Source organism: Sceloporus undulatus, chromosome 7 (assembly GCF_019175285.1).
Source record: "Sceloporus undulatus isolate JIND9_A2432 ecotype Alabama chromosome 7, SceUnd_v1.1, whole genome shotgun sequence".
In the NCBI taxonomy this organism is placed as follows: Eukaryota; Metazoa; Chordata; class Lepidosauria; order Squamata; family Phrynosomatidae; genus Sceloporus; species Sceloporus undulatus.
The window spans coordinates 3,100,297-3,126,003 of record NC_056528.1 but is presented as its reverse complement, the minus strand read 5'-3'; the positions used below and the strand labels follow the sequence as shown (position 1 = coordinate 3,126,003).

The following is a 25,707-nucleotide window of genomic DNA, read 5'->3' as shown; positions in this document are numbered from 1 at the left end:
AAAATCCGCCTCTCAGAATTCCTTGCTTAAGAAAAGCCTCTGAAACTCATGGGGTCACTGTAAGTCAATGGGCGACTTGAAGGCACAGACATTAAAAAATTGGGTTTACATAAATGGTGCGTTGGGGATGGGAATCATGCAACCCACCAGGTGTTGGACTGCAGTTCCCAGAACCTCTATCAACTATGTGGTTAGGACTGCTGGGAGCTGCAGTCCCAACAACACCTGGAGCTTTGTTTAACAGTCGCCTGTGTCAAATTTGCCACAACTGATGGCTTTGCCAGGTACATTCTGACTGTCTCCATTTTACAGAGGTCTTTCTTGGTGGCTGCTCCATAGGCTATGAAAGTCCTTCTCACCAAAAGCAAAACTGTCTCCTCCTCTCCTCTCTTTCTGCCAGCAATCTTCTGTTTAGCCAGGCCTTTGGTGGTTATATATGATTTTGTAGAACAGTCTTTTAGGAGGTCTAAGATATAGCCATGTTAGTCTGGAAACTCAGTATACAAAGGGATCTTGGCGCCTTTGAGACTAATGGAAACAAGGAAGTGGGTAGCATGAGCTTTCATAGACTTTAGCCTTCCTGTTCAGATGCAAATGTACATCTGGAGAAGTAGGCTGAGGTCTACGAAAGCTCATGCTTTATATATATTATATAAAGGCCATCTGCTCCAGTCCAGTTCTGTGATTAACGCTATGTGTTTCGTTCTCTTTCTTGCAGCTGAACCTTTGCCTCTGATGGACCTCTGCCGGCGATCTGTGCGACTCGCTCTGGGCAAGGATCGGTTGAATGAGATCCACAAACTGCCGCTGCCGGAATCCCTCAAGAGCTACCTTCTCTACCAATGACCTCCATTTTGTGGCCGGACGACTCTCTTTGTCAAGAAGCAAAATGAAGAGGCAGCCGGAAAGGAGCATTCCTTTTTGGCATCTCTGGACAGGGATTCCCATTGCTTCTCCACATATGCACCGTCCCTACACACCCTTTTCTGAATTGTCTTTGTTTTGCTACCGAAGATTCCAGCCCAAGAGCAATGCCTTGTTTCTCCCCGTGCCAAATGAGTCACTCCCCATCTGGTTTAGCCACCTTTTGTTTTCCATCGATCTCTGGGAGATCCCAGCTCTCCGATTCTTCTGCCAGACAGACCCAAGCTCTTGACACTACCACTTTGCCCAGGTCTGTTAAGGATCAAATCGTTTGGAAAAGGAGAAGTTGAAGCTGTGGAGTACGATGCAAGGTGCTACAGATGGAGCGTGAGGTGGCCTGCCACGATCCTAAGGATGACGGAATTCGTACCCCATACCCCCTCCAGCACTTCGGCACCAAAAAGATCACTCCCTGTGGACTCATAGTTAGACTATATTGGAATAAGGAGCCATTGTGGATGTCAAAGGGCTATGCTTGATATCCAAAATGGGCAATGTCTTCTCGGTGTGGGTGCCCCGTGAACCATCGCCACCCACCTGAGGCCGAGAGACGACTTGGATGCTCAAAATAACTCATCTTTCTGAGTATTCACTTGAATCTGTAGCTCGGAGGTTGGGGCAACAAGAATGGGAGGAATAATTTGGAGGGGGGCTTAGAATGGCACAAAGACCCTGCTTGTGAGTAAGGAATTTAGGGAATTCCTAAAATCTCAGGGAATTTGCTCTCCTGGACTGACTTTGTGTTACGTTCTCCGGCATACACCCTTCTGAATGTGCTAGACTGTAACTCTCACCATTGCTATCTGGGGGGATATGATGGAGCTTTGAGTCAAAAGAGGAGACAGTCAGCCTTAAACCCCAAATGTAGTAACACCTTTTGTAGTGGTCTTGGGAGTTGCAGTTATAGGGATGGAACATGGGTATTAGCAGGTAACCAACTGAGGCTGTATTCCCTGCCTCACTGACCAGACCCCCAGATTCACGTGTCCCTCCAGATGTTGTTGGATTGTGCCTCCCAGTATTCCTGACCATTGGTTCTGCTGGTGAGAACTGCTGGGCTTTGCAGTCCTTCAGCATCTCGGTGGCTGCATTATCCCTGCCCTTAGCCACAGGTTTCCATTTCCCGTCCTCTTGTGCCCAACCGAGATTGAAGCCTTGGAAAGCGTTGCCAGATTGAAAACTGGAGAGTGCTCCTATGCTTCCCACTGTAGAAGAGGGAAGTTCAGCCAGTGCTACTTGTTACCTAGTGTGACAAGCAACCCTGGCTGAAAGTCTCTCTCCTGTACAACTATTTAAGGCCTGGAAAACCCTCTTCTGTTTGCAGCCCGGCAAACCTAGCCATAGAGAATCATGGGGTTGGATTGCAGCTCCCAGCCAGCATGGCAAGGGAAGGTTGGGAGTTGCGATCCCAACAACATCTGGATGCCACATCATTTCCATCTTCTGAAATGTGCTCAAGAGGGTCCCTGACCCTTGGCTTGCAATTTCCCAGGAATTACTCACTCTCTTTACTTTTTGAGCTTGCAGAGAGCAATGTCCTCTTAGAAACTCCCCTCCGTTGGGTACAACAGTTAGAAAGGTTGTTTTTGAATCCTAGAGGGCTTGATCCAAGAAGGTACCACAAAGGTTACTCTGGGAGAGCAAATTCTCCCCTATCCAAGCAGTTGGGGCTATATTATCTCAGCCAAGTTATCAAGCTTCTAAGCTCCTTCACCGAAAGGTATATTTTTGCACATATTTTCCTTATGGGGAGAGGGAAGCACCGTCGTCTCTTCTCTTCGTCTCACCAGATTTGTGTCGGGTGTGTACTCCTTTTTTTAAAATGCAACAAAACCTTCTGTATAGGTACAAAAATTAGCTTGTTTGTTAGGAAATGTTAATATATTATATATATATTTTGCATTTTTGTATGTAAGAGGATTGTCTTTGGGTTTATGTTTTTAAGAAATGCTGCTGTAGGAAATTATTATTATTATTATTATTTTTCTTTCTTTCTTTTAAATGAAGAAATTTGCCTAGGGTTTGTTGTTGTTTTTTAAAGCACACAATCGGTGCCAAGTTCGGATTTAGGGAGAAGACCGCGACCTGCCTCCTTTTTTAAAAGCTGTTAGACGCGGGACACTTTGAAATTGCACAAAGGATTTTAAACGTGGACAAAGCTGGACTTGTTTCTCTTTTTATATCTCTCTCTATCTCTTTCAGTCCTACTTGTATCTCTTCCACTGACACCGGGAATGGGCCGTATGTCCTCCATTTTGTGTTTCCCTGCAGCCATCTTGACATCCTTCCTTCCTCTCCCCTCCGGTTTCCACCCTTTGGTTGCGTAGCTTTTAAAACCTTTCACTACCTTTCCCCTCACTATTGATTATAGATGATCAGTAATCAATTTTTTAAAAAATAAAAGTTTATTAAATACTGTGAGTCTGGGATGGTTATTCCTATGTGTCCGGTGGCACCTAGCACTGTTTGTGTGTGTGTGTGAGAATTGTACAAAGAGGTGAGCAAAATGGGCCACATATATTCTTGGGAGTACTATAAAGCCTCTGCCACAACCTTCAGATTTTTACTAAGCTATTTTTGCCTACCCAAAACAGCTCAGCACTGCAAAACACAGGATTTGGTTGTGTATTCCTGCATGGTAGAATGGGGTTGATCTGGATGGCTTTTGGGGTCTCTTCCAACTCTAGAATTCCATGGTTCTAAGATTCACTGAAACATGTTCTTTTTGTTGTGTAGGAACCCGTCCATCTTCCTTCCATGTAATTTCTGCCTCTGGTACCAAATTGATTCTCTCAAAGTAATGCCCAGGAAATAGTCTTCATTAACATGAGTATCCCTGTATACTTCTCTGGATGGAGCCAGTGGAAATGTTCAGTATTAAACAGTGCAAAAAGGAATGTATAAAAGGAGAATTGGCACTCGGGGAGGCTTCCAGAATTGGCAGTTCACTCCTTTTGTTTTGGTCAGGATAGAAAGATGATAAGACAGCTATGACAGAGACAGTATGGTGCCATGGTTTGAGTGTTGGACTAGGACTCTGGAGACCAGGGTTCGAGTCCGCACTCAGCTAATGAAATCTACTTAGGCAAGTCACACACTCTTAGCCTCAGAGGAAGGCAATAGCAAACCCCTTTGAATAAATATGGCCAAGAAACCCCATGACGGGTTCACCTTAGGGGTGCCGTAAGTCGGAAATGACTTGGACAACAACACAACGACAATGGAGGCTATAAAAATAGCTTTCGGACCACCATGGGCTCCGTCCCTGATCTAACTCCATACGGAACGGTTTCCTTTTGTTTTTTTAAATTGATAATACAACGTTCCTGTTTCATATTTAAGCTTCCCTGGTGGTATTAATCATTTTGGATTTTTGATTGGGGGAGGTAGAGGCGGGCATGGTTCCTGGTGGATTTTTAAAAAAGCACTTTTATCTCGGACCATATGTGGGCAAAGCAACGCCACCGTCTCCCATTCATTCCCCTTCATGGTTGCGGATGGAATGTGGGTTGCGCTAGGCTCAAAAAAAGCCTCCCTGGGAGGAATTTGGGGGCCAGGAGAGAAAAGGAAGAAAGAATTATTTGGTTCACGCTGACTTCCAGACACCCAAACGGGCTGGGGCCAGCTGTAGTCGGCCGCCCAAAATAAATGGCCTTGCCGTGTGTGGTGTTTATGTTGGTTGGTTGCTGTGGGGACCCCTTGGCCTGGCCATGAGGAGGGGGTTGGAAAGCAGATCCAGTGGGATGCTCTTTGCACATGGCTGTGCGCACATGAACTGGTTGGAATTCATTGCTGGGGGGAAAGTGCCTTTTTTGGAGTCCAAGTCCCGGAACACTCTTTGGATTGCTTTTTTTTTGGGGAGGGATGCATGGACCATGCTGGATGCAATATTTTTTGTGTTCCCAAACATTTTAAAGATTAGAAAGCCAATATTAGCTCAAGGTAGCCAGTCTTCCGGTACTGATAACCGTTGTTTGCTTGGGCTCCAAACATGAAGGAGTTGCCCTGAAGGAGATTGTTTGCCAGGGGCAAACAGAGTACCTCTTGAGCAGGATCTCAGAATTGGGCACCAAGGTTGGACCTTTTAAAGAAGGCATAAAACAGGTGATGTATCTTTGCACCACAACTTCTACGGAAGGCCTCTCTATCTCAGCAAACATATTTGTGATAGTAGCGGGATGGTGAAAAAAACATTCCCGCGAGCATCTTAAAAGTTGTGCAGGCTCAATGCAGAGTACAGAGTGCCCTAGTCCAACAGTATGTCCAATTGCAATGTGAAATTGCAGCATGTAAAGACAAGGTACAGAGGTACCTCACAGTTCTGCTGCTATAACCAGAGTATGTGTAGTTGTCACATTTTGGCCCCGCAGGTGTAACATGATGCACTAATGTATACATCCCTAACTGGATGCCATCCCCAGTCATTAGCATTTTGAATCACCTACAAAAGCTTCCAAAGGCAGACCCACATAGCGTGAGTTTGAATAATACAAACAGGTTTGTGCGTTTTTCAGGCTCTGTGGCCATGTTCTGGAAGAGTTTATTCCTGACGTTTCGCCGGCATCTTTAGAAAATGCATTCTCTGAAGATGCCAGCCACAGATGCCGGCGAAACGTCAGGAATAAACACTTCCAGAACATGGCCATGTAGTCCGAAAAACCCACCAAAAACTATGGATGCCAGCCATGGAAGCCTTCGACTTCACCATCCAAACAAGCTTTAATCAAGACATGTGTCACCGTCACCAATTCTGACCTCTCTGGAAACGAACACAACTTGTGTGTTCATTTTAGCCCCGCAATTGTGCTGAAATCTGCATTGCAAGCAACACAGCTGTATGGCATTAAATGCAGGAACCGCATTGCATTAAGAACTTGTGCCTGAGTTTCCTTGTTTTCCTTTGCCCTCCCCTTCTCTTCCTTTCATGTCATGTCGGTCTTTCTCTTTTCCTTTTCCTTGAAGCCTAAGGGCAGGGACTGTTTTATTTTTACCGATCTGTCAGCTGGTCTGTGCAGTTTTCCATCTGCGTAGGGAGGGAACAAATGCAAATGAATACATAAAGGGTGCAAGTTGTCATGTGCATCTTTCTTTTGGAGGGGGGAAAGTAAACACATGATGCTGTTGGCCGCCTTTTAGCTGAAAGGATACAGGGGAAAAGAGAGAGGATTGTGATTTACAAGTCTCTCGCCGCCTCGGCCTTTCAGACAGAGAACTATTTGAAACTGCTGCCAAATGTTGTGTCTGACTTGGTGTGTTTTACAGCTTGCTTACTGTTTAGGGATATGTATTTTCTTCCCCTCTTTCAAAAAACAAAATTGCCTCCTGCTTTGGAATTCGACGGTGCCTTGGCTCATTTGGTTCCTGTTTGGCGTCCTCCGCCATGCGCTCCCTGGCCTGCGCTCTTTTCCTAGTCGTGTTGCATACATTGTTTGAAATGTACACAACATTTGTTATTTGCGGGAACTTGGAAAGAGGCAAGGTAGCCGAAACCGTAGCCAGGGTTCGGAGATGCTCCGGGCGATTTCTCCCTAACCCTGCGCAGGCTTATGTTTTGCAAAGCAACCTTCCTTCCTTTAAGGCTTTGCAACAGCCTTGTCACAGATGTGGGATGACGGATGGGAAAAGGCGATATTTGAGCTCCAATCAAAACAAACAAGCAAACCCAGTCTAAAACCTCTCTTGTTGTTGTTGTTGTTGTTGTTGTTGTTGTTTTAAATACTTTTGCTTTTCTATTTTCTTTTCTTCCTCTGCAGTTCTTCAATGAACTTCCAGATACGTTGGGAGTCCAACTCAATGGCTATGCTCTTTGGCTGACAGTAAGGGTTATAGCCGTGTTAGTCTGTAGGATCAGTACATGGAAAGATCTTGTAGCGCCTTTGAGACTCACTGAAAGAAAGAATTCAAAGGCATAGCTGTGTTAGTCTGCGCTAGCATCTCTGCCAGACGTTGTCCATAGAGTTGTACTGAAGAACCTAGATGTTCCTAGAGACAACACTTCTCTAGGCATTTGTAGGTCCTCCAGCATGACTCTATGGTCAACATCTGGCAGGTGTTGACTATAGAGTTGCATTGGAGGACTTGGAGATTCCTAGAGAGGTGTCCTCTTTGGTCAACCAATCGACAAACATCACAATAAACCATCAGATTGTAAAAGTAGGTAATGGTTAAGATTTCACTTATAAAATTATATTAAAACGAAATAAATATTATGAAATTTTAAGAAGCCACCTTTGCTGTTGCACAAAAAACTGGCCACCTTTGTGTTCTCTTCGGTAAAAAGAATAGTGTTTCTTTATTTGCAGTTCTTCCACATTCATGGGTCTTTCACCCCTAACTCCACTGAACATGAAAGGACCACTGTATTTTGCTGCATGGCCAGCAAGGCAATCTTTGAATATGTATCGAGATGGCTGACTTGCCCCATACAGACAGGCCAAAATAAAGCTGCTTCGGGTCACTTTGGAGGTATGCTGTTTAAAGATGCATGGTCCCTAAGAGTCCGGAGTTGCACCAAAGCTGTGCTCCGATCCTTAGGACTGGATCATGGCTTTGGTGCGGCTTCTGGACTGTTAGGACGCATGATCATTTAAACAGCGTACCTCCAAAGTGACCGAAGCAGCTTTATTTTGGCCTGTCTGTATGGGGCCCAAAGTTTGGGAAACCTAACAGAGACCCTCGCCTTTTCTTTTGTAATGTGAAAGCCACCTGCGCTTCTTCGTATCCCTCCCTCCCTTTCTCCAAACCTTGAGAAAACGATCGGGAAGTCATTTCTGCGAAGCCACAGTGCAATATTTATATAACAAGGGTGTTTTTGGTGTGTGTGTGTGTCTGGGTTTCTGTTCTCACCAGCTTTCCACGCCTTTGTTTCCAGCAGGCCTCCTGTTGACTATTAGCGGAACTCTGACATCTGATGTCCTGAGAACAGGGTTGTTGTTGTGGCTTTTGCGATCCTCTTTTTGCCTCCTTTTTCCAGGAAGCGCCTTGGCCCCGCCCGAGCGCCGCGGCTGCCTCCAAGAAACCTTACCCAACCGTCTCCCCCGAGAGAGAAAGAGAGAGAGAGATTGGACCGAAGCCTTTGAACAAAACACGCACATGGTAAAAGTTTTGCGCATATTTGGGAGGCATTCCAAAGCAAAGGGGGGAGTTTGCCTTTAAAAATAGAACGCTATTCGAAAGTGGAAGGCCCTTCCTTCTAAGATAAAGACATTTGCTAGAAATTATCCCGTTCTGTCCTGATATCTCCAACTATCTCAGTTTTGCAATTCAGATTAATCCTCTGTCATTCCACTTTCTGATCTGCTTTTGAAGTGTCCCGGTTTCTCTCTCTTCCCACTTTACCAGCTTGACCTTTTTTCCCTTTTGGACCACAGTTCTCAGAATCCCGTGACCAAGCTGACTGGGAGAAACTGGGAGTTACGGTCCAAACCAGAACGTTTCCCAAACTCTGCCTCAGGTCAAACTCAGAACCAGATCCCAAAATGCAAACCTGATTCTTCAAGGAGAGTATTGCCCTGTCCGCGGAAAGCTGAACTCCTGCTCCAGAGTCTCTATGGTCCAAAACACACTGCAGAAACAATCCAGTTTGAGACCGCTTTAACTGCCCTGGCTCAGTGCTAGGGAATCCTGGGAATCGTAGTTTATTGTGGCACCAGAGCTCACAAAACTACAGTTTCCGGAATTTCCTAGCATTGAACTATGGCTGTTAAGGAGTTCTCAAACTGGATTGTTTCTGCAATGTGTTTTGGACCATAGAGAGTCAGCAGTTTTTGGGGATGAGGAAATACTCTCCTTGAAGAATCAGGTTTGCATTTTGGGATCTGGTTCTGATTTCGACATGTTATTGCATTGCAGAAATGGTTTTTATAGGCTGCTAACCATCCTAAGTAATGCGCAAGCATCCAAAAGGCAGGATATCAATCTTAATATACACCAAGAATATGGCTTCACCAAACCAAAGCACTCTCTTGTCCAGCATTCATTTTGCACAGTGTCCAACCAAATATGTAGCCACACAACACAACTATCGCACTGAGAGGCTACTTTGCATTGTCCTGGTTCCATCCTATGGAAACCTAGATTTGGAGTTTTCTGAGACACTTAGGCTCCTGCCGTACTGCAGAATTAATGCAGTTTGATGCTGCTTTAACTGCCCTGGCTCCATCCTATGGCATCCGGGGATTTGGAGTTGGTTGTGGCACCAGAGCTCTGTAACAGGGAAGGCTAAACATCTCACAAAACTACGGTTCCCAGAACTCCATAGCATTGAACTATGGCTATAAGTTGGAAACTACTTGGGGAGACACAACACAGAGACAGACACAGAGGGTTGCTTGATATGGATGAAGTCAGCTGCCTGTATTGTTGCTTTAACGTTTCTCAGATTGTCAAGACACGGAGGGGTGTGTGCCTGCTCTGCAAAAAATGTTGCCGTTCCTTGACTGCGACGATGCGGTCATTTTGGGGTGGGAAGAAGTGGACCCGAGCCAGAAGCAAAGACATGGTGGGCGACCTTTGCAAGATTTCATAAGTTTCATAATGGAACCAAACAAGAAAAGGCGAAGTGCTTCTTCCTGCAAGCAAGGCTGGAGATCTGGAGAAGGAAATCTTCCCGGTTTCTGGAACAAGGAAGGTTGAAGTTCAGACAGGGAGTCACTTTGCCACCGTTCCAGGCTATTGTTCTGAGCATGGCTCTTCCGCTGCCAGGTGCTACCTGGAGAATTCATAGACTTTCTTGCAACTGCTCGGCTCCCTTCTTCTCTTTTCCCTTGCTAGCACCTGCCAAAGCGATTCTTCTCCGCGCTTCTCCAGCTGCCAACGAAGGAGGGAAATTCTCGAGACGGCTGGGACCCATCCAGCTTCCTGGCTAGTCTTGGCCTCACCCTGCACCAGGCGATTCTACAAAACTCCCCCCAAAAAGAAGAATAATTGGGAACACTCCCATCTCCAGTCACCCTTCCTTTTTGCAAAGCAGCCAGGAAACTGGTGGAAGAAACACAGCCTGGGAAAAGAAGGAAAGACAGATGGGCAGAGGAGGAGAAGCAGCGCATTGTCATACACAAGAAGGGTGGTCTTATAATCTGGACGCAAAACCTCCAACAACCCCCCAAGCAGCAGAATGAGGTTTATTAGATGTATTTGGCTCTTCAACGGAAAGAGGCTGGGTATAGAATTAGACATAGTTGGCTCCATGTTGACCACTGTGCTGCACTGGCACCATCTACATTGTGGTGGGCAAGGTATGGCCTTTGGGCTGCATGCCAGGATCCCACTGTTATGGGATCAGCTTTAACCAAAAGTCACACTGAAGGACATAGAGATTCCTAGAGAGAACACTCCTCTAGACATTTGTAGCTCCTCCAGCACAACTCTATGGTCAGCGTCTGGCAGATGTTGACCACAGAGTTGCACTGGAGGACCTAGAGATTCCTAGAGAGGTGTTCTCTCAGGTTTTGTTATTTGCAGTTTTTCCACATTCACGGTGGTCCTAACCCCAGCAAATGTGGAGGGTTGAGTGTTTATATATTGGAGGGAAATGTCCCCCCAGAACCATAGAAAAGTTTGGCATATATTTTTTTTAGCATTGCTAATGGATAACTACATGTTACTAATTGAGTTATTCTTTATTTATTTGCTACATCTTTAAGCTGCCTCTCCCCCAAGTACTTCAGGACAGAGTACATGTCACACATATACATACATGCGCGCTGTTTTATCCGTATAACACAACCTGTCAGATAGCTTAGGCTGGCCCAGTCTCAGCGAAGTCAGCTTCTTGGGCAGATGGAGATTTCATCCCTTGTGAACCCAAACCTAGTCCAACACTCTTAACCCCCTACACCATTCTGCCTTATTATTATTACTATTGCGGTGGGTCCTTGTTATCCGCTGGGGTTTGGTTCCAGGATCCCCCATGGATAACAAAATCAGTGGATGCTCAAGTCCCATTAAATATAATGATATAGTGGGTCCTTGTTATCTGCTGGGGTTTGGTTCCAGGATCCCCCATGGATAACAAAATGCTCAAGCCCCTTTAAATATAATGACAGAGCAAAATGGTGCCCCTTATATAAAATGGAAAATCAAAGTTTGCTATTTAGAATTTGTACTTTTTATCAATATTTTCAAGCCGGTAATGCTTGAATCCATGGGTAAAAAAAATCCGTGGATAAGGTGGGCCAGCTGTATTAGCAATACAGCTGAGACATAGAGGTATAGAGTTGGAAGGGGTCCCAAGGACCATCAACTCCACCCCCTGCCATGCAAAAGCTCTGCTGAGAGATGTCCATCCAAGCTCTGTTTAAAGGAGCTGTCAGACAACTCATATAGTCATAAAGTTCTTAATGTTTAGGTAGAAACTCTTTTCTTGGACTTGAACTCCACTCATTCATCCACTACTCTCTGGAAACGTACAACGATAAGTCGCAGCATAGTCTAACCTCCTACCAGGATTCCAGTTTGTGGGAGAGGGATTTTTCCTCTTTCAATCGGTCTTAACTTTAGGTGATGTTTTGACCTGATGCATCAAACAGGAACATGTTTGGCAGCAGCGGTTCCGCTGGGACCCAAGAGGGAAGCCTAGAAAGCCAGCTTCGGTCTAGGAATCAGTTTGGGGTGAGAAAGAGACACAGCGCAGACCAAATCCCTGATGCAGAGGATGCAGCTGTATCCTTTGGAGTGTCCAGCCTGTTGCGGAAAAGATCATTCCCATTCGCACACCGCTGGCTGGCTGCTTTCTCCAAAGATCTCAGCCAGGAGAATGAATATATGCTAGAAGCAATGGACAGAGAGTAATTTTGTTCCCCCAAAGGTCCCAGTGCCATGTTTAAATATTGGAAGAGATGTCATATTGAAGGTGGCAGGAAGGGTTTGCCTAGCAGCTGTAAGAAAAAGCTAAATTCGCAAAGCGGAGATGCTTGGGTCCAAGCCTGCAGGGAAGATCCTTGTCTGTTTCCTCTTTAAAACAAAAAACAAGAAGTCCTTGCTCAGCAGACAATGCTCACTTTCAGTTTGGAACAGAATACAGTACTTTCAGTTTTTGGCAGAAGCTACTCAGAGCATTAAAGGTCTGGGTCACCTCCACAGAGTCTGTGACTAACTAAGGACTAACTATATGGCTGTACTACTAACAGTGGGGGAAAAGTGTCCGGTTAAATAGTTGTTTCTTTACATGTTGCTCCTTCATGTTATTTCCATTGTCTTGTTTGTGTCCAGACCTCATGCGCTGTCGTCTTCTGTGTATGCGGAGACAGTTGACATCTTGCAGCAGAACACATTAGCTGGAGCGTGTCCAAAGGAGGGCGACTAAAATGGTGATGGGTCTAGAAACCACGAACCCCTATGAGGAACGGAGCTGGGTATGTTTACCCTGGAGAAGAGACAATTAAGGGGTGATATGATAGCTCTGTTTAAGTATTTGAAGGGGTGTCACATTGAGGATGGAGCAAGCTTATTTTCTGCTGTTCCAGAGAATAGAACATGGAGCAATGGATGCAAACTAGAGGAAAAGAGATTCAATTTCAACATTGGGAGGAACTTCTTGACAGTAAAAGCTGTTCAAGAGTGGAATATACTCCCTCGGAGGGTGGTGGAGTCTCCTTCTTTGGAGGTTTTTAAACAGAGGCTGGATGGCCATCTCTCGGGGATGCTTTGATTGAGAGTTCCTGCATGGCAGAATGGGGTTGGACTGGATGTCCTGGTGGTTTGTTCCAACTCTTTATGATTCTATGTTTCTGATATTTCTCCAGCAGTAGAATGATGCTTTCTTCACTACTTTTTCCCGGCTGAGTTTGTGGCAAAGCTGGGAAGCTGTGGCCCTTCTGGAATGAGAGCTGGCTGTCGGCGGCATGTGCTGGCGGGCAGGTGCCAAGGAAAAGCGGTCTTCCTAGTAGAGAAAGAGAGAGATTGAAGGAGTGCCTGCATCCGCTTGTTCGGATCAAAGGGTGACAACATTTGGAGCTAGCTATCGGATGGTGGTGAGTAATCCCTTCCCATTCCTGTTCAAATGAGGAAAGCTCTCGGCTCTCATCTGTGCCGCCTGGCTGGTTCATCATCATTTGTTACGCAGTTGTTCTGGCTCAGCTGAAAAAGAGGCAAGGGATAAATAGTAAGTCCCATGGAGCCGACCCTACTTTTAGGCAAACCTGGGTGCATCTGCACTGCAGAAATAAAGCTGTTTGGCACCACTGTAACTCCAATGACATCTGAGGAAACAGCCTTCGAAAACTCATGCTGCCAACCTCTTTCTTTTTGTTAGTCTCGAAAGTGCTACAAGATCTTTCCCATGACTCTGTCCTCCAGAAATCTTGGGATTTGTAGTTTGGTGAGGTGCCAAACAGAGCGGAGTTGTGTGCCTTCAAGTTGTTTCCGATTTGCGGTGACTCTAAGGCAAGCTCATCAGAGGGTTTTCTCAGATTTGTTCAGCAATGGTTGCCATCGCCTTCCTCTGAGGCTGAGAGAGCGTGACTTGCCTGAGGTCGTTCAATGGGTTTCCATGGCCGAGAATCGAACCCTGGTCTCCAGAGCCATAACCCAATGCTCAAACCACTATGCCACAGTGACTCACATGGTATGGTATGTGCCTCGATATGCCTCTCTTGGACCACAAAGGGACGAACCGAAATAACGAAACCTTAAAAAGGACAAACCAAAACAATGAAGAGAGGTCAGGAAAACCAAAATGATCATTTCCCCCCCTTCATCTCTATGTAGGAAAAAAGAGGCTGCAGCCCAAGGGTCATTCACACTACATTACATAGCGTATCGCAAACCAGTTTCTAAGTGGACAGTTCACACTGACGCCAGGTTTTGCACACCAGTTTGTGGCCAACCCATTTGGAGCTGATGTTTTCCTCAGGTTCCTCTTGAGGTCGAAAGCAAGAGAGCGCCAGCTTGCTGTGGTTGTTTGAGCATTGGACTATGACTCTGGGAGATGAGGGTTCGAATCCTGGCTGGGCCACAGAAACCCACTGGGTGACCATGGGCAAGTCGGCTCCCTTAGCCTCAGAGGATGGCAATGGCAAACTCTGAAGACCCATGCCACGAAAACCCCAATATAGGGGTTTCATTAATCTCAAGTTTTCCTGCAATCTGAATTGATCTTCGGTGTTAGGGAAAAGCTATTTTATTTTTGCCAGGGAACACAACTCCGTTCTAATTAGGTGATACAATTCCTTCAGTCGAAGCTGGGCTCTGAGGGGGATATTAGGTTTTACGGTGCCCTGTGTGCGAGGCGGTGTGTTTTGTGTATCTGGTCGCTTAGCGACGCCCAAAAACCCCGCATGGATGTGAGAGACTGTTTTATGAGGAGGCCGAGCTGTTCTTGGACGGCCGACAGCGAGCAGAGTTATTTCAGCCACGCCGGAGTCCCTGCCTTCGATGTGTGTTTTTGGGAAAGAGAATTTAAAAACCCACAAGTGTGTGAAAGCGATTAGGTTTGTCTTCCTCGTGGCGCATGGCCCGGCGCTGCCCCTTGGGCAGGGTCTACATTACGCCACGTCCAGGTGTGGGCCCAAGGGTGGCGTGCGAAAGTTGCGTGCATTTAACAACCTCCTTTCGAATTTAAAAGAAACCTTGTTCTCGTCTTCCTGGGGGTGCGACAATTCGGATATTCTTGCTTTTGCAAGAAAGCCTCTTAAAAAAAGCATGCGTTTTTGTAGAATTGAAAGATATAGCCGCATTATTCTGTAGAATCAGTATGTCGAGAGATCTTGTAGCACCTTTGAGACTAAGGGGCTAAACAGACTGACCAAAAGGCCGGTGTCGGGGTGGATAGGGGCATGGCAGCCACATGACGCATGCCCCGACTCCATCCCCAAACAGCCGTTACGCCACATGACCAACCGCATGGCGAGCATGGCTACAGCACTCCTTTGGCACTGCACCCTTCTAAGGATGCTTGGGTATATCTTTAGATTTCACCGTATTGATTGCACTTTTGATGTCGCTGGGCCACACATGTCCCAGTTTTCAACTGTGCAATGCAATGCATTGTAGAACTGCTCTTTTCAAAGTGCATTTCCATGGTTGAGCAGGGATTTGCATCCTGGTCTCCCAGAGTCTCAGCCCAGCACTCAAACCACTAACTTGCACTTGTTTTCTAGGATGAAGGTAGGCCAGTTTAGCAATATTTATATCGAACCCCATCAGTTAATGGGTTCTTAGCAGGAAGAGAGAAAGAGAGATTGGAGAGAGAATGGGTTTTCATTCCTGCACCTTTGCTGGAGCATCTTTGCCTTAAATGATTCCCACAAGTTGTAGGGTTATCTCTCTTCCTACTTGGTGTTCACAAAGCCTTTTTTCTTTCAGCCACCCACATGCTTCCCCCACTTTGCAGGGTTCCTCTGCCTTTTGCACATGGCCTCCAGAGACCGCAGCATCCTCCTTTTTGCAAGCGGCGCAAGGCTTGGCAGCTTCCTGTCGGAAGCGCTGTCAGACGGCTTTGGTGGTTAATGCTTTGTGATGCTGGCACGCTGTCATAAAAAACCAAGGCAGACTGTGGCTTGCCGTTAGCATTGCCCATCTGGTTTTGTGGAGAAGGGAGAACGGGCCGCAGCAAATCAGGACCACACTTCAGACAAGAGGGATGCAATGCATGGTCAGATTTGATACCAATTTCCTCTTAGGGCCTGGATAATAGGTTTGCTGTTATCACTTTCCCCGGTTTCGTGCCTCCAGAGTCAAGGGACTTCACCAGACATACCATTAATAGCGGATAAAGTTGGGCCCCCAAGTTGGTTTCTGTGACCCCCCCCCCCCGACCACCCAGGGAAATGCCCCTAAGATTGCATCTGCACTGCAGAATTAAAGCAGTTTGATACCACTTTAACCGCCATGGCTCAGTGCTATGGAACTGTGAAGCTTGTAGATTTTGTGAGATATTTAGTGTCCTCTGTCTATGTCTATCCCACTCCCACAACTGTGATGACTGCATCTACACTGCAGGATTAATCCAGTTTGACACCACATTAACATCCGTGGCTCAGTGCTATGGATCTGTGTGCTTTGTTGATTTTGTGAGATGCTTAGCCTCCTCTGTCAGAGAGCACTGGTGCCACAGCAAACTACCAATCCCAGGATCCCATAACAGCAAGCCATGCCAGTTAAAGCAATATCAAGCTGCGCTGACCAGAATCCATCAGCTAGAGAACAGAAGCCAAAAAGTGATGGGGAAAATGGAGATTGATGCAAAATAGCGATGGGGGGAAGCCAGTTACCTCTTGCGTCCCATTAGCCATAGAGAGACAAAGCCTACATCTGAAATGCTACAGGTCAGGGATTCTATGAGAACTATAAAACCGGGCAATGGATCCGCACAAAGCTCTCTGCTCAAGGGGAACCAATTAATATGCATATTTCATAGATGAGGAATATTGTTCCGGCAGATAGTCGGCTAGCACAAGGCCAACCACACATTAGATATTTTTGGCGATCATTAGAAGGCCTTGCCAATCTCCTGCATATCATCTGGAAATCTTAGCATTTGCCATCTTGTTTTAAAAAGCAACACATTTCTCTTAGCCGTGTTTTTGAAGATAGCCACTTTCAACTGCCAGAAGTTCTGGAAACAACTTGAAGGCATACAACAACAACAAGAGGTTGTTTTGCCATCCTTCTGCTAAAAATGGGGTGGGATGCTCTAGTGCGCAGCAAAAATACCTTTGGGGACTGCAGTCGGTCCACCAGCCACTGTTTGCTGATCTCTGTTGTGGGTTGAAATGGCACGGGCCAGACAAAGCTTTTCCAGCTCATCCACTGTCTGTGTTCCTTAGTCTGGATTATGAGATCATTTCCACAAAGGGCTCACCGACTCCACATGAGTATGACATACTACTGGTTCGTCTCACCCATTATTGTCTGCTTTGGCCGGAAGTGGCTCTCCTATTGTCTTAGGCAAAGGAAATCTTTCCCCATTCCAACACCTGCTACCTGATCCTTTCCTTTCCAGAAAACAACTGGAGATGACTGAGTTTGAACCTGGCTGAAAATGGTGCAGCTCTGCCACGATGCTCTTATGGACCTTCTGGCAGGCGTCCCAACCCCGGTGGAGTTAATCCACAGCCAATCCACCGCCAGTTTCCAGTAAATGCAAACCTCAGCGTCTCACACGTTGCAACCGAAACAGACAGACTGACTAACCAACCACGACCACAAGCTGCAACAGCTGTGCGGCAGCCTTGCTTGGACAGAGAAGGAACATCTGCCTTTGCTCTCCTTTGGAAGCAACATCCCTGCATGCATTCTTTGGGGCTCGGAAAAAGCTGTTGGGGACTACACATCCCAGGACTCTGTACTCTGAAAAAGCACAGCTCCTGAATCCCATGCATGATCTTGTTTTCTTTTTTGCCCCTTTGTAGAGCATCTGTACAAGGCTTTGGGAGGATGTGGTAAGCCGACAAAAGCAGCAGCCACTACCACATGTTTGCAAAATGAAGCTGAGGAGGCCCAACGCCAAGGTCAGCTTGACCTACGATCTATATTTTGCGCAGTCATCCTTGAGATAATACAAATCCCAGAATCCCAACAGGTGTCCTGTCTAATCTGGCATCCTGTTTCCTGACTTGTGGGTGGGACCCACTCTGTCATCCTTCGAGAATGAAGTAGCTGAGGTTTGCAGTGTCATGAAATAGGGGAAGATTTAAAGATACAGATGTGTTAGTCTGTAGAAATAGTATGCAGAGAGATCTTGTAGCACCTTTGAGACTCACCGAAAGAAAGAAGTTGGCAGCATGAGCTTCCTTAGACTTAAGTCTGCTTCCTCAGATGCATTTCCACCAAATGCATTTGAAGAATTAGACTGAAGTCTGCAAAAGCTCATGCTGCTCACTACTTTCTTTAAGTTAGTCTGAAAGGTGCTGCAAGGTCTCTCTGCAACCAGGGAAGATTGTAGCCCTAATGTCTCTGCCTCTGGACTTCCCATTTGGTCTCTCTATGGGAATCAGGATGCTGGACCGGACAGGCCTTTGGTCCGATCCAGCTTCTCTTTCTCAGGATTGTCTCTTGGCCTCCCAAGCCGGTCTCCTCCTGCGCTTCCTGTGGCAACCAGCCAGGGCATTGCAAGAGGAGGAAAGGTCTGCAGACCATCACCTGGACAATTGTTTTGTCCTCTTGGCATGGAGTGGAAAGGAAGAGAAGGTTCTGAGAAAGGGAAGGGAAGGGGAAGAGACAAGAGCTGGGAGGGATGCTCCCTTCCTGGACTGGAGAACTTTGGCTGACACATCGGCCGGCCGTGAGTCACATACACACCCCACGGAGAGACACACAACCTCAGTGACACCAACCCTGCGTGCCTATTTATAGCTCACCTGACCACAATTCCCTTTGTCACGGAGCAAAGCAATGGCCAATGTCACCCAAGCAGACAGGAAAGGAGGAACCAGGGGACGTCTTTGTTCGTTCAAGGCAAGGCAGACTGGACAGGATGCTCGGGGGGTGGGGGAAGTTTAATTTAGTGATTGAAATATTTCCATCCCACACGCTTTCGAGAAATCCCAGCCTTCGATGAAACAAATCTAACAATGCAAAAGGATCCAAAGCCGTGTTAGTCTGTAGAAACAGTATTTAGAGAGATCTTGTAGCACCTTTGAGACAGATGCCTGCATGTTGTTTCTGTCCTTTGTAGGCAGAGAACAATGGATTCCTCAAGAAGTCTCCCTGTTTTTGCATCAGGAACATTTTGGTGATGGAGAGGTAAAACAAGTAGAGGTAAAACATGCAGGAAATATACAGGGGTTGCTGTGTTGGCCATTGAGCAAATGAGGAGCAGCCAGCCTGCAAAATTTACCTTCTTCATACCATCCTAGGAGCTTCGAAGGCTTGCAACAAGTATATGGTGCATTTTGGTCGGCCAATAAAGGTACTGCTGTTTGGTGGATTTTGGTTTGAATTTGCTAAATGGCCAACCTCTGCGCATCAGGATCAATTGCAGGATCCATCCATCCCCATCCAGGGCATGAAGGGATGCTTTAGTGCGTAGTGGAAGACATCGGCTAGCAAGCCAGTGAGGGAGAAATTCCAGAGATGTTTCACGTGCAAATGGATACTTCCTTTGAGAGCCTCTAGACTAAATAAGGCTTCTTGTGTCTGGAACTGGCGGCTTCTTCTCTCGCTTAATGAACCTCTACAGCTGTGCGAAGCAAGCAGCAAATCCAACAGGAGGGTGTCTGGGAATGCATCAGGGCCTGGTGCGCCATGCCTTCTCTCTGGCCTCTATCTCTCGTTTTTATCATTTTGATTCGGCATTAGGAGCACAACATGGGAGTGCCTTGTTCTGTTTGTGAAAAGCAAGGATCAGAGGCGGGTTGGGAATGCTTGGAAAGGCTCTTTGCATATGCTTGACAGCACTCTTTGTTTCACTTTCTCGGATCAAGTGCATGTTGTCAAGGCTGTCTGCCCTCCATATCCACGGATTCTTAATCCGTGGATTCAACCATCCAGGGCTTGAACATATTAATATAGCAGTTCAAAAAAGCAAGCCTTGGTGTTGCCATTTTATATACGGTGCAATACAGTCAGCCCTCCTTATCCACAGATTTTCTATCCACGGCTTCAAGCATCCACGGTTTGAAAATGCTTTAGATATATATATGAATTCCAGAAAGCAAACCTTGATTTTGCCATTTTATATACATTTTCTATGCCAGTGATGGCGAACCTATGGCACACGTGCCAGAGGTGGCACTCAGAGCCCTCTCTGTGGGCACATGTGCTGTCGCCCCAGCACAGAGTTTGCCAGAGTTTGTTAATAGAAAGCCAGAGGAACATGGCACTTTGCAATAAATAAGTGGGTTTTGGGTTGTAGTTTGGGCACTCGGCCTCTAAAAGGTTCACCATCACTGTTCTATACCATTGTATTGAATGGGACCTTGAGCATCCATGGATTTTGGTATCCACAGAGGGTCCTGGAACCAAGCCCCAGCGGATAACAAGGACCTACTATATTTGCCATTGCTTTCCCCTGAGTCTGAGAGAGTGTGACTCACCCATGGTCACCCAGTATATGTGTGTGTGTGTGTGTGTGTGTGTGTTTATTTGTTGTTGTTGCATGCCTTCAAGTCCTTTTTGACTTATGGTGACCCTAAGGGGAAGCTATCATGGGGTTTTCTTGGCAAGATTGGTTCAGAGGAGGTTTGCCATTGCCTCCCCCTGAGGCTGAGAGAGTGTGACTTGCCTAAGGTTACCCAGTGGATTTCATGGTGGCGTTGGAAATTGAACCCTTGTCTCCAAAGTCCAACATTCAATGCATTACACCACTCTGGCTCTCTCATGAGTTTCTATGCTCTGTTCTGCAGTGGAATCTCTGATGGAAATCTGTCCTGGACCATGAAAGGCAAAGAGTGCGCCAAAGAGACTTTGCTGTGGATTCCCCTGATGCACGAGACTCGAACCCCTGTTGCTCAATGAAGCGTTGGACACACAACAGGAAGGGATTTGGAGTCAGGTATTTCCTCTGGGCAGATTTCCCGGCCATTCGCCTTGCAAGGGGCAGAGGATCTTCCAAGCAAAGGATGCCAGTGTCTCTTCTTTTGCAAGAAGGAGCCAGACAGAGCAGCAAAGGGGGGCTTCTCTCTTTCCCTGCTTTGCTTTCTCTCTCTTTGCGCACACACCTTTGAGCTTTCTGGTATCAAAGGTCCACCCTGGGCAAGTTTAGACACAGTCTAGACATATTCAGTGTATTTATAACCCTGGGGTGTGTGTGTGTGTGTGTGTGTCTATGTAAAAGCTGAATAGACCTCATTCAAAAGCAGTGCTTGTTTTAGACTCTGGGATGATGAACTTCGGGGGTCTTGTCTCACATTGCATGCCCTCCAGTATTTTGCAGATCAATACTAGGAAATGTGTGGCCATGTAACATCAGAGCATGATAAAAATGGTAAAAGCAATGAATGAGGAAAGTCAGACAAATGAAGAGAAGCTACACCAGTTTGCTTTTGCCTCCGCTTACTGGGAAGGGCAATGTTCTTACTGGGAAGGGGATTATTTCTCCTGTCTTCTGCCATGATAGGGTTTTTTGCCTTGTTGTTGTGTGTCTTCTATGTTGTTTCTGACTTATGGCAGACCTATGACAAACCCATCACAAGGTTTTCTGTCATATTGAGGAAGGAGCAAGCTTGTTTTCTGCTTCTCCAGGGACTACTAGGAGACAGAGCAATGGATGCAAGATACAGGAAAAGAGATTCCACCTAAACATTAGGAAGATCTTTTTGATGGTGGAATATGTTGCAGTGGTCTCTCCTCCTTTGGAGGTCTTTAAACAGAGGCTGGATGACCATCTGTCGGGGTTGCTTTGATTGAGAGTTCCTGCATGGCAGAATGGGATTGGAGTGGATGGCCCTTCTTGGGGTCTCTTCCAACTCCGTGATTGTATGGATTAAAGGCTCTTCCCTTCTGTTTTTGCTGTCCCCAGAAGGGTGGACCCCCCCCCAACCCTAGTGACCCCTTGGCACCCCCTTTCTCTCCCCTCCCTGCTTACAGATTATTTCATCCAAGTAATTCAGCGTTCCTGAATTGGTGCCATAGAGTGACTGCGCACCATGCCAAATGTGCAAAAGCCAAAATGCCTCCCAAAGGGGTGCGCCTGCAAGGGTGGGTCAACACTAGGCCTCCCAAAATCCTGCTGCCCCCTGGCCTCCAAATCCCCCCTCCCCACCTTTAATACTTGTAATGCAAAAGGCATTCAAACCCTTTCCTGGCTGGAGGATGGGATTTGGAGTCAATGGTCTTCTGCTGCTCTCTTGTGGCTGCTGCAAGTAATACTGACACCAAAGCCCTCAATCCAGTAACATCAATAACTGAGAACCAAAACAGCAAAATGCAGACTGACATCTTAGATTTTTAACATCTTTGCCTGATGAAGAAGCCGGTGCAGCTTCGAAAGCTTGCAACATATATATGTAATAATAATAATATACTCATGTGATTCTTCTCTTCACTTTATCCTCCCAACAATCCTGTGGGGTAATCCAGGTTGACACTGTAAGCGCCAACATGCAGAGCAGGCTTGCTCAGCTGGGCATCCTCCAGATCTGTCACACTCCAACCCCCATCATCCCCCACCAGCACAGCTGTCGGTTATAAAAGGCCAGGTTCTTTTTCTTGCTTCTGTTTTCTCCATCCCTTTGCTTGCCCTCTTTCGTTTCACCTTCTCCACGCCTCTTGCATCCAAGCAAAGCCCCAGCCGCTCCGATTTCCCTTCTCCCACTTGTTAAAATGTTATGTTGGGACTAAACAAACCAGTTCAGTCCCAGAACTGCATAGAGGTTAGGTTATAAGTAATCCTTTGGCAACGCCTGCATCAAATGCTTAGGGCTTAGGCTTTAGCACTGATGGAGGATATCTTTGTCTTCCTCTGGTGTTTAAAGCCAATGGGTATAAAATAATCTTTTCAGACTCTGCCTTCTTTTTGAGCATTTTATTGACATAGGGAAAGGCAGCACTGCGGCCTCTATTTCCACTCTTCTCTTCTTCTTTTGCAGTAGTGAAACTTGTTGTTGTTGTTGTGTGCCTTCAAATCCTATTTATGGGGATCCTAAGATGAACCTCCTCCTCCTCTTCTTCTTCTTCTTATTATTACTGTATATACTCATGTATAAGTTTAGAAATTTAGGTTAAACAATTGACCACTATGCCACACTGGTTCTAGACACACACCATACTGTATTAGTCTAGATCAATGATGGCGAATCTATGGCATGCATGCCAGAGGTGACACACAAAGCCTTCTCTGTTGGCACATGTGCCGTTGCTCCAGCACAGAGTCTGCCAGAGTTTGTTATTAGAAAGCCAGAGGGATATGGCACTTTGCAATAAATAAGTGGGGTTTGGGTTGCAGTTTGGGCACTCGGCCTCTAAAAGGTTCACCATCACTGGTCTAGATAATGCATTCATTCATTTATTCATTCATTCATTCTGGAAAGTGCATACATATTAATATTATTTATTCTACTATTTTATACTATTTTTGTGTACTTAATTGTTGTGTTTTTTTTGCTTTTGCATTGGTAGTCATCCTAGCATTCATCACCATTGGCTCAGCTGTCAAAAGCTGCTGGGACTTGCAGTCCAAAAACATCTATTCCAGCTCTGGGATAAAAGAAAGTCGCCTTGAGGATGATGGCAAAGTTGTCCATTGTGGAAGCAGAGGTTGCTACTGGGATAGAGGTGAAGGTTTTTATCATTTGAAGCAGAGGCTATTTCTATCCAGGTAAATATCTTGCAATCTATATGTGTGTGTGTGTGCTCACATGATTATTTGGCCTCCTGTGTGCAAACAAGACAAGGGATTTTTTACAAAGTAAATAAGGGTCAATGTTCTGATAGATATCCAAAGAGCACAAGGTGAACCTTGCACTTGCAATGGAGCAACCGGTCTCTTCTTTACCCTCTCGATTCGACAGCCTTCCACATACTGTGAACTGCATTTCTCAAAAGAGAAGGGGAAGAAGAAACAGCGACATCCTGTTGTTAAGCCCTAACAATTTATGGTCAACCTTTCAGATATCTGTGAGTTGTGCAAGACCAAAACCTGGCCAAAGACTGCATTGCGATGCTTTCTGTATGGCAATGAAGTGGCAAGTTCAATGTCAACTATGGTCTTTTGTGGACAAAGTAAGGGAAACTAGCCTTTCTGCATGGAAATGAAGTGGCAAGTTCTAGTTTCAACTATGGTCCTTTGTGGATAAAGTCACAGAAACTAGCCTTTCTCTGTGGAAATGAAGTGGCAAGTCCAGTTCCAACTGTGGTCATTTGTGTTCAAAGTCACAGAAACTAGCCTTTGTGTACGGAAATGAAGTGGCAAGTCCAGTTTGGCAACTAGGATGCCCCCATGAAGATGGGATCAGATAGTGTTGAAATGTGTGTAGTGTACCAGGAAGCCATCATCTTTGCTCAGTCCATTGCTGAGAGTCTGTAGCCTCCAATTCTGCTGTAAAGAGATCTTTTAGCACCTTTGAGACTCACTGGAAGAAAGACATTGGCAGCATGAGCTTTCCTAGACTTCAGTCTCCTTCCTCAGATGCATTTGGTGGAGATGCATCTGAGGCAGTAGACCATGAAATGCTCATGCTGCCAACTTATTTCCTTCAGTGAGTCTCAAAGGCGCTACAAGATCTCTCTATATACTGATTCTACAGACCAACACGGCTATGTCTTTGAATTATCCAGCCCTGCTGTTTCTCTTTCCAACCAGCCTTTGTAGTTCTTTTGTTCAAGAGCTACTGTTCTGAGTTCTGAGATGGAATCCCCAAGAAGACTGAAAATGTTCCGCAGGTAGCTTTTGTGTATTCTCATTCCTATGGCGACGACAGAGGCGCATATTATTACAGCAGCCCTTGCGCCTGCCTCCTCTTGGTGACCCCAACCGTCGCCTTCTTCCACGATGGACAACAGGCACCCAGACGGTTGTGAATATGTCATCCCATCCATGGCTCGTAGATGTATAGCAGAGATGGTGGATGACTTTATCCTCCTCTTGATCAAGACGGTGATCCTTGTGAGCGTGGCACACCTCATTGGAACCAAGTTCGGCTCCATACCTCTACTGGAGCTCAGCGAAGCCAAGGACGTCTCCAGCTTTGCCAGGCGCTACCTTATTGAAGACCTGGAGGAACGCTTGGAGAAAACGATAGGCATGGCCATTGTCTACCAATTGCTCACCTTCTTCTATGAGATTATCTGTATCAGGGGAGCAGGCGGAGCAACCCCTGGGAAGTTTTTGCTCGGCCTTCAAGTTGTCACATGCGACACATCTGTACTTGTGGCACCAAGCCGTGTGCGGGTGAGGCCATCTTCCAGGGTGACCATGGCGGCATCTTTCAAACGCGCTTTGTTCAAGAAGGTTTGTCTTTATTCCGTTTTTTCTTTGTTCGTCACCTGGCTGTTTCTTAAGGAGAACCGAACCGCCTACGATATTGTATCGGGGACAATTGTGGTGAAAAGACAATAGTGTCGGATGATAACCAAGAGAGGCTTGGGTCGACCGTTCTAACACACCGACAATGACTTGGATTTCTAAATTTCACTCCGAAGATGCTGAACTTATTTCCCTCCTTCCAGCCATGCTATCTTCTTCTTCACTGCATTACCTTTGAAATGCTCTTCAATCATATGAGTAACATACTGCGTCCTAGTAACACGTTGTGTGTAACTTGCTCCTTCGCTTTGGAGAGAGATTTTGCAGTCCTGGGTTTGCAACCTTTGCACGAGTCGCCTCTCTGGAGATGGCACCTAGAAAGAGCCGTGGACTTTGGCTGTCGGTCAGAGTGATTAAACATTGCCTCCGTACCTATCTTTCGTCTGTGCCTTTGTAAATAAATGCAAAGATTACAATATAGATATAAAATCTTTGGGGACATCGGTGGAAAGAGGGATGGCCTACCTATCCCCAAGCCTTTGCAAACCCCTTGTTGTTGATGGTTGGGTTATCATGATAACCATCCTTAATTTACAGTGGTCCCTCCACATTCGCCGGGGTTAGGGTTCAAGGACCCCCGTGAATGTGGGGAAACTGCAAATATATTCTTTTTATCTAAGAGAACACCCCTCTAGGGATCTCCAGGTCCTCCAGCACAACTCTATGGTCAACATCTGCCAGAAGTTTATCATAGAATCATGCTAAAGGACCTACAAATGCCTAGACAAGTGTTGTCTAGGTATGTCTAGGTTCGCCAGTACAACTCTATGGTCACTTTCAAAGCCTTAAATGTGGAGGGCCAACTGTATTTATAGCCTAGCTCTTTCCCAGTTCAAGAAAATCCAGACTCAGTGGTAAGAGTGGTCATCATGCCGCCT

General features: G+C 46.1%; 2 protein-coding genes across 9 annotated transcripts in view; both read left to right on the top strand.

The window, feature by feature from the left end:
• The window catches only part of SPSB1 (splA/ryanodine receptor domain and SOCS box containing 1), a 43,007-nt gene extending 25,392 nt beyond the window's left edge, over positions 1–17,615 (top strand). For 3 of the 6 annotated variants that reach the window (XM_042478212.1, XM_042478214.1, XM_042478213.1), the window contains 2 exons: positions 7,898–8,019; positions 9,305–9,818. In XM_042478212.1, coding sequence (XP_042334146.1) covers positions 7,898–8,019; positions 9,305–9,451 — 269 coding nt within the window. In that variant the 3' untranslated portion in view covers positions 9,452–9,818. Of the gene's footprint in view, positions 1–718; positions 3,343–7,897; positions 8,020–9,304; positions 9,819–12,135; positions 12,307–12,668; positions 12,897–16,867 lie in introns of those variants that run through there. The other 3 variants (XR_006104937.1, XM_042478215.1, XM_042478216.1) reach the window with 3 other exon arrangements.
• Positions 17,616–18,567: 952 nt separating this feature from the next.
• LOC121936234 (protein FAM8A1-like) lies at positions 18,568–25,200 on the top strand. 3 transcript variants are annotated; one of them, XM_042478220.1, is made up of 4 exons: positions 18,568–18,609; positions 20,211–20,359; positions 22,924–23,122; positions 24,107–25,200. In XM_042478220.1, exon 4 carries the CDS (start codon positions 24,296–24,298, stop codon positions 24,860–24,862), a length of 567 nt encoding a protein of 188 aa, XP_042334154.1. In that variant the 5' UTR covers positions 18,568–18,609; positions 20,211–20,359; positions 22,924–23,122; positions 24,107–24,295; the 3' UTR covers positions 24,863–25,200. The 3 variants fall into 3 exon arrangements, with proteins under 3 accessions (XP_042334154.1, XP_042334153.1, XP_042334151.1); XM_042478219.1 differs by lacking the exon at positions 18,568–18,609 and adding an exon at positions 18,618–19,103; XM_042478217.1 differs by lacking the exon at positions 18,568–18,609 and having other exon boundaries at positions 20,088–20,359.
• The last annotated feature ends 507 nt before the right edge of the window (positions 25,201–25,707 follow it).

What these genes read in the sequence shown, in the direction of transcription:
- LOC121936234 (XM_042478220.1), top strand. Translation starts at nt 24,296, where the DNA reads ATGGACAACAGGCACCCAGACGGTTGTGAATATGTCATCCCATCCATG.